At 45.8% G+C, this 11,518-nt stretch overlaps 1 protein-coding gene across 1 annotated transcript in view; it reads right to left on the reverse strand.

Moving 5' to 3' along the window:
• UGGT1 (UDP-glucose glycoprotein glucosyltransferase 1) overlaps positions 1-878 on the reverse strand; it is a 97,621-nt gene extending 96,743 nt beyond the window's left edge. The window contains exon 1 of the mRNA XM_080917169.1: positions 721-878. Within this exon, the coding sequence (XP_080773295.1) occupies positions 721-778 (58 nt within the window). The 5' untranslated portion in view covers positions 779-878. The remainder of the gene's footprint in view (positions 1-720) is intronic.
• Between the last annotated feature and the right edge of the window lie 10,640 nt (positions 879-11,518).

Here is an 11,518-nt window from a genome sequence, read left to right on the forward strand (position 1 = left end):
CAAGCCTCTAGTCCCAAGGCTAGCCTGGGACCCTGAGACCCTAATCTCCAAAGGGGTAGGGGAAGCAAACAGATATGAATATGTCTGCATGTGTTTGCAAGTGTACAAGGTATTCCTAGGAAATTAAGAACTTTATACTACAACTGGCTTGCAAGTGCACAGATGTTTCCAGGGCACGACAAGGGTAAGATCCCAGATCTCAGAGCAAACAAAACGTGCTCTCCATCTCAAACCTGGCAACAAACGCAGAACGAGAGAGATTTCAGCCCAGCAACAAGAAGAGCTCACATCCAAAACATACTGGTGATGCACGCAGACCACAAGCTAAAAGTGAAGTGAACCGTCCAATTTCACGCCAAGAGATCTTATCACCCACAGATGCATCACCTGAAAACAGAAACCTATAAAAACACCAACTCGTTCTCCAGAGTCATGCAAAATACTGTTTCTCAACCTACTTAGGATCAGACTTGGTCTAAAGTGCTGGGGGCGCTTCCTCCTCCTACACTTCAAACGGGGTCAGGACTGCTGGCGTGAGCCCGTCGCCCCTCGCAAAGAACCGAAGACCGCTGGGGACAACTTGAGGCGCTCGCGGAGAGAACACTGGAGGGGAAACCGAGTCACAGTACAGGAGGAAGCCCAAGGTGACTCGGACTCACGCTCGCCTCCCACGCTGGCCCCTCTCCGGTTTCCGAGGCCTCCCCATGCCACCCCAGGTACCTGTCACCCGCCGCGCAGACGCGGCACCCGCAGCGTTCGCATCCCCCCGGCTGCACATGCCCGGGCCGCGCTTCGTCCACTCCTGTGCCTGCAACGACGCCTGGGCAGGGCGGGGCAGCGGCGATGGCCGGGGAAGCTGCGCCAGTGAGAAGCCGACACGCGCCTTTCCCGCCGCTCCTCACAAGCCGGTTTCTCAAAGCAGTAACCCAGTTGCCAGCTGCCCCTGCACTTCCGCTTCCTAGAGGCGAAGGCAAGATGACTTCCGGCTACCGAGTGCGGGCAGGGGTTTGCCAGAGAGTCCTGAGGCCGCCATGTTGCCGCCACAGGCCCCGCCCCTCTTTCCGGCCCCGCCTCTCTCCTGGTCGATCCAGAAGGCCTTTTTTTGTATCTAAGATCCTAGAAGACTAAATCCAAGTGGGTGAGCATCAAGGCTGTGCCCAAAAGTACTGGTAAATAGTTATTTCAACCTTTTCCCCCATACTTTTATGATTTATTCATCTTAAGTTAAACAAAAGTACACTGTTAAACTCTAGAGGCAAAAGCAGGAGAATCTCTGTGAGTTCAAGACCAGCCTAGTCTACATCGTGAGTTCCAGGCCAGCCCAGACTACATAGAAAGACCCTATCTTAAAAGGAAAAATAAATTATGAATTAGTTTTTAAAGTATGTGATGTTGGTTAATGCAGAGACCCATAATTGGTCAAACTGGCTGAGACTATGTGATCTCAGTTCTGAATAAGACACCTAAATCACCACCTCCAAGACCCAAGCAGCATCAGGGGAAGAGAAAGCAGAAGAAACAAAGACTCTTGCTGCCAAGGTAAAAACCTAAGCTCAATTCCCAGAATACTCCTAAACAGCCAGGCATAGGCTGGGGAGATGACTTGGTGGATAAAGTGTTTGATGTCCAGCTATGAAGACTACAGTTCAGATCTCCAGGACCCTTGTAGAAATTGTAGTAATAGCTGCCTGTCCCAGCTCTCAGGAGACAGAGACAAATTCTTCTGCCCAGATGGCTAGCTAGACTAACCAGAATTCTTGAGCTCAAAAATCCTACCTCAGTAAATGTGGTATGATTGAGGAGAATACAAAATGTCAGTTGAGCTCGGGCACAAACACACACAGTCAGACACATACATACATACATACATGCACACACAGAGAGACACACATACATACATACACACATGTAGATTGTCCTGAAGCTGTCTGTATTTTAATGTTAATTTCACTTCCCCAAGAAGGGCTGCCCAGTCATGTACTCAAGAGGTGACTTCATCTGAACCTTCCCATTTTAATTAGTAAGTTAAAGGAAAGCCAGTGACTGGACGGGGGGAGGGAAGTGGAGAGAAGAGAGGTCTGAGAGGTCAGAGGACAAGGGTGGAGGTCATGGCAACATGGAGGTTCCCAAGGACCAGCTAGACCCAGGTGATATTGATTGGCATTAAATGGCTATGAACATTAAGGATTTTACAGGTCTAATATCTCATGTAGAAGGGCAGTTTGGACCTTTGTCTATTTGATGTAATCTCGTAGTGTAGTGGGTTTGTGGATTGAGAGTTGAATATATAAATCTGTAGGAAAAGCTATCAGGCTGTAGAGTTGTATTTATGTGGGATTTTGGGGTAGAGAAACACCCCGGGACAGAGGCGGAGAATAGGCGGTAGAAAACCACCAGGGAAGGGAGTTGCGCCGTGGTGGGCCCAGTGGTGGCGGATCTGACCAGGATCCAGAGGTGCATATGGCTCCATATGAGGGTCGGGCCTTAGGAGTGAGACCTCAGGGCTGATAAAGAGAAAAACTATTTTATATTTTTTAATATTTACTTCAACACACATGCACAGAGAAACACATACACAGAGAAACACACATACATTCATGTACACATATGTATACATGCACACACAGAGAGACGCACATACATGTACCCACAGACACATGCATACATACATGCACACACACACATATATATACATATACACAGAGATACACACATATATACATGCACACACATATACATACACAGAGAGACACACATATATACATATACACACAGAGACACACATACATGCACACACACATACATACATGCATGCACATAGAGATGCATATACATATATACACACACATATATACATGCACACACAAATACACATACATACATGCACACACAGAGATATACACATACATACATGCACACACAGACACACACAAACACACACACACATACATACACACTAGCCAAGTAAACTCTGGAGGTACAGACAGGGAAAACTTTGGGGCTTACTGGCCAGCAGGCTACCTGCTGAATGGGTGTATTCCAGACTAGTAAGAGACACTCACAGAAAACAAAATTGGACAGTGTCCTGACAGTTGATAGCTGAGGCTTGCACACCTACAAGCACACATCTGTGCCAACCTGGAGATGCCCACACAAAGAAGAGACAGAACACAAGCACAGATCATTACTCCGTATCCTCGCCCCGTCATTTGGAGGGGCACATTTGTCCTCTGAAATCACTTCTCTGTAGGTTTTTTTTTTTTTTATCTGTCTCTTGTTGTGAGGGCATGAGAGACATCTGTGCCTCTTATAGGCAGAACAGAAACAATAAGTCTACAACTTGGAACACAAGGGGTGAGTTAGTGGCAGAATCCAGGTCTCTACATGACCAGCGCTGTGCAATAGAAATAAAGTGTCAGCCAGGGCAGGTAAGATGGCTCGGCAGGAAAGGGTGACTGCCAACAAGTCTGTGGACTGGAGTTGGATCCGCCTGGTAGCAAAAGAACCAACTTCCAGAAGTTGCCCTGTCTTCTGATCTCTACCTGCATACCAAGCCACAAATACACCTACGCACATACACACAAACAAATAAATGTAAAGTGTGGCCCACATAAGCAATTTCATTTCCTCTTATTAGCAGGATAGTTTCTGATGATGGGGGGATAAAACCTGTGGCTTGCATGCACTTTGCCACTGAGTGATTATGCCCTACCCCTTGTGCAATTTGAAATACTGGAGGAGCTGACAGAGATGGGTCAGCAGCTGAGAGCATTTATTGCTCTTGTAGAACACCCACACTCAGTTCCCAGCACTCACGTGGTGGCTCATACCCATTTTTAATTCCACAGGATCTAGCAGCCTCTTCTGACCTCTACAGGCACCAGGCATGTATATGGTCCACATGCATGCAAGCAAGCAAAACACCCACTGTCTTAGTCAGGGTTTCCTAGGGTCACAGAACTTATGGATAGTCTCTCTATAGTAAGGAAATTTGTTATGAATTAAGTCTGTAGTCCAACTCCCCAACAATGACCTTGAACTCAGAGATCTCCTGGGATTCATAGTCGCTATGCCTCAAGATCTCTATGCCAAGATCCAGGTCAGAAACTTGTATCTCCCAACCTCAAGATCTGGATCACAGGTGAGCCTTCCAATTCTGGATTGTAGTTCATTCTAAATATAGTCACGTTGACAACCAGAAATAGTCACTACACTCACACAAATAAAATAAATCTTTTAAAAGTCAAAGTATGCTAGTAACCACTTTGTTTTCTGAGACAGGATCTCACTATGTAGGCCTGGCTGGCCTGGAACTCAATATAAACCAGGTGGTCTTGAACCCCCAGAGAAGCCTTTGTACTAAGATTAAAGGTGTGAGCCACCCTACCTGACCCCAAAACCACATTTTTTTTAATACAAGGAGGTCCTAGGGAGATAACTCAGTCTGTAAAATGCTTGTCAAACAACCGTTTGGACCTGAAATTGATCCTAAGCACTCATATGAAAAGCTTGATGTAGGATGTCCTAGAAACACTCCCCGAAAATAATGCAGACTATTGTCATTGCTGTGGCTGTTCACCAGAACTTGATGGTAAGAAATTTGTTGCTAAAGACACCACACACTTTAGCCATGGGATATGGAGAAATCAAATTGCTACTGACCAAAAAGCTTCTCCCTGGTGACTAGCTTTTATAGTGCCAGAAGGTGATGTTGTTAGGGTCCAACAATCGCCAAAAAATGATACCCCAGACTCAAATAGTAGGCAAAAGCAAGGCCATTTATTCAACTGAATTTCCTGCATGTAGGGTCTTCCCATTTGGGAATGGAGACCCAGCATGCTGGCAGGCCCAGCTTTTATTGTCAGCTAGGGGAATTCTAGGGAGGTTTACCTGCCCTTCTATCTTGATTGGTTAGCTCTATCTCTAGAGATCTGACTGATTCTACAATTGGTTAGGTTCTGGAGACTTCCCAGGAGGTTGACTACTCATTCTTACTTCAGGCCAGATGACAAGGTGTCCTCAGATTGGTTGCCCACGGCAGTGGTTGGCTGACCACAGGTTCCTGGTTCTCATTTCTGAGAGACAGAAACTTAGGCCTGGTCTCCCAAACTGCCAGTTTGCAGCCTGCAATGGAGTCAGTCTGGCTCTGGCTAACTCAGTCCTCTCAGTATGCGGGTTGTGTGGAGGAAAGTTATCAGCGATGTTACCCAGTTGTGAAACCTGTGAACTACAAAAATAACCAGCATGGCAAACTATGCCTGTGGTTGCAATAGTGGCGTGAATGGTGTAGGGGTAACCAACTCCCTTCTGACTCCACAGGAGAAAATACAATGTTGATACTGTAAATCAGATTGAGACCCAAGACTGGGGAGCTCAGGAGTTAACCTGCTACTATCATTCTGACAAACATAGCATCGAATCACCCTCTAAACTCATATCTCTCTATACTCGGATGGATTCAGCCCTCGGATCTCATCAGAGAAGTTTCCTGTGACAGTGGACAGTGGTTAATGCTGAAACTCACAGCTGGTCAAAGGAAGGAGACTACATGTCTGTGACATTCAGCCATAAATGGGACATACATATTACACCTTGTCCCTCAGAGACTCGAAGACCATTCAAGAAGAAGGGACAGTTTTAAGAGCCAGAGGATGGGAAGGAGTAAAGCAACACGGTGTCTTTTGCATGTGCAGGAATGCTGCTCCCAAGAGCTCACTGGAGCTATGGCTGCATGTAGTGGGTCTAGCCTAATGCTGCTTATATTCTAATGTTAATTTGGGTCCCCAAAATTGTTTGGGCAAGAGAGTCTGCACGTAAGACATTGAGGGACCCCATCACCAGTTGGTTCTTTTTTTTTTTTTTTAAAGATTTATTTATTTTAAGTGAGTACACTGTAGCTGTCTTCAGACACACAAGAAGAGGGCGTCAGATCCCATTACAGATGGTTGTGAGCCACCATGTGGTTGCTGGGAATTGAACTCGATGCCTCTGGAAGAGCAGTCAGTTGAGCCATCTCTCCAGCCCCAGTTGGTTCTGACTGGTAAATAAAGATGCCAGCACCCAATGGCTGGGCAGACAGAATTGGGATTTGAGGATTTCTGGGTTTGAGACCAGGAGGATGAGGAGAGAAGAGAGATCTGCCAGTCCAGCAGTGTGTGGAGGAGAGGAGAGCTATTATGCCTGAGAAGAGTGGAGAACAGGCATGTATAGCCTGCATGTGAAGGAGCCGGAAAAGCATGGCCCAAGAGGGTCCAGGGCAGCTAAAGGAACAACACAGATTTAGTAAATAGTTATTTGGAATTATCAGTGGGAGGTGGATTTATTTAATCAGTGGTGGAGGTTAGACTTTGGCCCACCTATTGTGCTACATGAGGCATATTCAAATATTAAGGTAGTGTGTTTGCCTTTCATTCAGGAACATAAGCCATTGGGGCAGACAGCGAACTTGTACTAGGTACAAGTAATTATGATAGGGCCTGAGGAAGGGAGGGAGGAGAGGGAAGAAGAGAGGGAGGGAGGGAGGAAGGGAGGAAGGGAGAGAGAGAGAGAGAGAGAGAGAGAGAGAGAGAGAGAGAGAGAGAGAGAGAGAGAGAAGCACAATTCAGGAGAAGCCCAGAGAAGCTAGACTGAATCAGTTTGTGTGGAAAGGAGTTTAAGCCAAAACAGCCAAGTTGAACCAGCCAAAGATCAGAAAGAGCTAGGGAAAGAGAAGGTTTATTCAGGAGCAAGTCTCAAAGGCCGAAAGCATTCTAAGTCTACATAAGATTATATGGAGGGTAGAAGCTTCCAGGACTGGGCCTAGGTTAGCAGACAAAGGCAGTAAGTCTGAGGAAGACAATTACCTCAGGTGAATAAAAGTTTTTTTTACATCTGAGTGTATGATCATGTGTACAGGTGCCCATGGCGGCCAAAAAGATGGCATTGATCACTACCCCCGACACACAAACACATCAGAGTTCTAGACTGTTGTGAGCTACCTGACACCAGTGCTGGGAACCAACTCAAGTCCTGCAAGAGCAGGAAGTGTTCTTGACTGCTGAGCCATCTCTCCAGCACCCCCTATCTCCACCAAAGTTGGTGATTTTGAGATAGTTAACTTTGGAGACCTGGAGTCTCGTGGAACAGGATTAGGTCCCTGAAGTCACTGCCCTTGAAAAGAATTTTTACTGTCTCGAAAGTGTATTTGTTCTGCCAAGAGTGAGTTATAAAAAAGAGTAAACATGCTCCCCCCAAGCCTCCTGCTGCCTGCCACATCACGTGATTGATTGCATCTGAATTCCAAAACTGCAAGCTTAAAAAAAAAAAAAAAAAAAAAAAAAAGCCTCTTTTCTCATAAAATAAATACCTAGTCCTGGGTATTTTGCCATGACAACAGAAGTCACACTCAACAAAGGAACCTGGAGGGTGCTGGATTCTCTGTTGAGATAAGTCTATACTGATGAATTCAAATGTGCTATAGGAGACTTTAAGGAGAGATAGAATGTAGAGAGCAAAGTGTGGTGGTAATGGTACCCAGAGAGAAAAGGAGGGTATCTTAGTTACCCTCTGCTGCTGAGACAAAGCACCGTGACTGACCAACTCAAGGAATAGTTTATTTTGACTTACGGCTCCAGAGGGAGAGTCCAGTCACCAAGCCCTACTGCAGTTGCTTCCCTTCCAGGGGCGAGTGGATATATGTTCACATCTTCCCAGGAACCGTGCCATTGAGCAGGGCTCCTGTTAGATTGAGATTGATGTAGGCAACGTGGAAATAAAAAAGGAGACCAACCTCTACAGAAGTAAGTTATCCTTCGATCAGAACAAAAGAAGAGTGATACCACACACCATTAGTCTCAGCACCCCGGAGGCAGGGGCAGGCAGATCTCTGTGAGTTCAAGGCCACCCTGGTCCACATAGAGAGGTCTAGGACAGTCAGATATTCATAGTGAGACACACACCTGTTCCCCCTGCTGCCTTCAATGGAGAGAAGGAAAAAGAAAAGAACAATGAAGTCCGACAGTCTCAAGGGAATGGAGAGTGTGCACCAAGGTGCAGAGGGCTTGGACCTTCTATAGGGCAGGAAAGGGAAAGTTGAGGGTAGAAGATTCCATCTGCAGATCTGTTTCTCTGTGGTTTCAAAGCTGTAAATACCATGGGAGGTCGGTGTGCCGTCTTCTTATCGGGAGCTCCCTGATTCTCACTGTTTGCAGATGTTATCAGTGTTTCCCTGACCAGAGTTTCCCAGCTCACCTGAGGCTTTTAGCTCTTCAGCCCTTAGTTCCATGCCTAGGCTCCACCCACCACATGAACAGGTTGGTGGTGCAAACTGTAATACAGCGCTCCAGATCTGGAGGCGGGAGGATCGGGAGTTCAAAGTCAGTCGTGCCTCAAAAACTAAAATAGGGAGCTAGAAAGATGGCTCAGACAGCTCAAGTCTCACACCAAGAACAGGTTTTCCCTGCACCCACATGGCCGCTCACAGTTCCTGAAGATCTGATCTGATAGCTTTTTCTGGGTTTTGTTTTGTTTTGTTTTGTTTTGTTTTTGCAGGCACCATACCAAACATCTAGTCAAAGCACCCATACACATAAAATAAAAATAAATCTCAAGAATTATGAAAAGAGGGGTTGGGGATTTAGCTCAGTGGTAGAGCGCTTGCCTAGCAAGCGCGAGGCCCTGGGTTTGGTCCTCAGCTCTGAAAAAAAAAAAAAAAAAAAAAAAGACAAAATAACAAGAATTATGGAAAGAAACCGGAAGGTGGTGGTACACTCCTTTAATCCAAGAGATTGGGAGGCAGAGGCAGACAGATCTCTGGTCTGCAAAGCAAGTTCCAGGACACCCAGAGCTACACAGAAACCCTGTCTATAGATAGATAGATAGATAGATAGATAGATAGATAGATAGATAGATAGATAGATAAATTTTAAAAATGAAAAGGGCAGTACTAACCATTCTCCTATAGACTTATCTTACTTTTTTCCAAACTCAAACTCAAAGTCCTGCTTCAGCCTCTCCAGGGCTCTGATTGAAGAAATGCACAGCTTTGCCTGCCTCGGATACTGGATTCAGAGACTCTTTTCTGTTTAGCTCTGCATGTGCAGTTTTGATGGAACAGCGAGTGCCTCGTGCATCTTTTATAAACACTTGGGCGATCTTGGACGTGAAACAGAAGGTTCCCCTCACGGCAGAGAACCGAAGCGCTGAGAGGCAGAGGAATCAGCTCTGCATTTTTGTCTTAGCCGGTGCTTATTAACATACTCAGCCTGCTTTCTTAAAGAACCAGGATCACTAGCCCAGGGATGCCACCTCCCACCATGGCCTGGACCCTCACCCCTTGATCAATAATTGAGAAAATGCCTTAAAGCTGGATCTTATAGAGACAATTCCTCAACTGAGGCATCTTCCTCTCCTTGACTCTAGCTTGTGTCAAGTTGACACACAAAACCAGCCAGGATACAGGTCCTATTCTAAGGAACAACATCGTAATATAAAGTCCTAGGGAAGCCGGATTAGTGCCTGAGAAACAAGAACACTGTCTGACCTCCTAATCAGAACTTGGATAAGGCCCTGTTAAGTACACTATGAAAAAGGAGGTTCTGCAACTGGACCTTGGACACAGCTGGAACTGTCAGCCTCACACCTGGTGTTTGCAGAGGTTGATGTGCCTGCTGGGAAGCCACAAGGGTGTTTAGCTGAATAACAAAGGACCCAGGTCCTTTGAGACTCTGAAATTCCTTACAGCAACTCAGTGATATTGAAACGATGTATGTTCGGACTTCTGGGTACAGCTGAAAAACACAGGGCTTGCTTCAGCTCAGTGAAGCCTCGGGTCCTCTGCACACCATGGGGTGCAGTAACATGTAGTTTATCCGGGAGATGGAAGCAGCTGAGGGTAGCTAGGAATGTGGTCCAGCACAAAATTGTAAACACGCTTGAAACATTATGCCGGGGTTGATTTTGACGCTTATTTATTGGTTCCTTTATTTTGTGTATGTGTTTGCCCGTGCAAGGTGTATGTGTTTGCCTGTGCAGCTTGCACATGTGTAGATGTCAGAGGACTACTCCTGGGAAGCAGTTGTCTATCTCCTGTGTTGGTCAGAGGGATCAAACTCAGCAAGTGCCTTTACTTCCTAAGCCATCTCGCCAGCCCTGACTGACTGACTTTCACTGTGTAGTCCTGTCTGGCTACAGTGACACAGTTTTTTTGTTTGTTTGTTTGTTTTTTAAGATTTATTTATTATATATAAGTACACTGTAGCTATATTCAGACACACCAGAAGAGGGCATCAGATCTCATTACAGATGGTTGTGAGCCACCATGTGGTTGCTGGGATTTGAACTCAGGACCTCTGAAAGAGTAGTCGGTACTCTTAACCACTGAGCCATCTCTCCAGCCCATAGTGGTACAGTTTTATGAAACTAGTTTTATGGAACATGCTGATGCCTTGAATTCACAGAGATCTATCTGCTTGTTCCTCCAGAGTGCTAGGATTAAAGGCATGCGCCACTCTGCCTGGCCCCCGATATTGTTTTGGTTTTTTCTAATGGAATGTATCTCCATGCATAGTTGTTTAAAAAGAAAACAGAAGGTCTGGAGAGATGGCTCAGCGGTTAAGAGCACTGATTGATCTTCCAGAGGTTCTGTGTTCAATTCCCAGCAACCACATGGTGGCTCACAACCATCTGTAATGGGATCTGGTGCCCTCTTCTGGTGTGTCTGAAGACAGCTACAGTGTATTCACATACATGAAATAAATAAATCTTAAAAGAAAAAGGAAACAAAAAAGTTTCAGTACCCAGTGCAGTCCTTTGTTTTATGGGTGAGACTTCAGAGAAAAGCTACTCAAAATCCCAGAGCAATTCCTCTGGAACTCCCTGGGGCTGGCACTGTTTCTAACTAGCAGAAGGTTGGAATGGGAAGGTTGGTCATGCTGACAGGCACAGATCTGACAAATAAAGACACACTTCTACAAACGAATTACATTTTAATGTTTTTTTTTTTTTAATTTTGAGAGTTCATATGTATCTCAGGCCAACTTCTGATTTGCCCACATCCTTCTCCCGAGTGCTGGGACTATAGGAATGAGCTACCACTTTGGTTTTGTGTGATGTGGGGATCAAATTCAGGGGCTGTATGCATACCAAGCAAGCACTCTCCCAATGGGGCTACATTCCTTAGCTCTTAATGTAAGATTCTGTAAACATTTGCTCTTCTTCAGGGGTACATACTGAAGCATCTTTCCACCTGTACCACTCTCCAGTGGTATAATTAATTAGTTAACTAATTAAAACCCCTCAGGACAGTGCATACAAGCGCCCAGAATCACACACATGCACGGGGAAGAGGCAAGGCCGCAAAGCTGAAGTATGTGCTGCAGGTGTTGCTCGGCTGGTATCCAGTGCCTAGCATGCGTGATGCTCTGGTCCCACCCTCAGCTCGGCATGAAGCAGGCATGGAGGCTCACACCTGTAATCCCAGCACCGGGAGGTGGAGCAGGATCCCAAGCCATCCTTAGATTAATTTAATTTAGATAGTGCT

The sequence above is a fragment of the Micromys minutus genome (assembly GCF_963924665.1).
Source record: "Micromys minutus genome assembly, chromosome: 5".
NCBI classification, from domain to species: domain Eukaryota; kingdom Metazoa; phylum Chordata; class Mammalia; order Rodentia; family Muridae; genus Micromys; species Micromys minutus.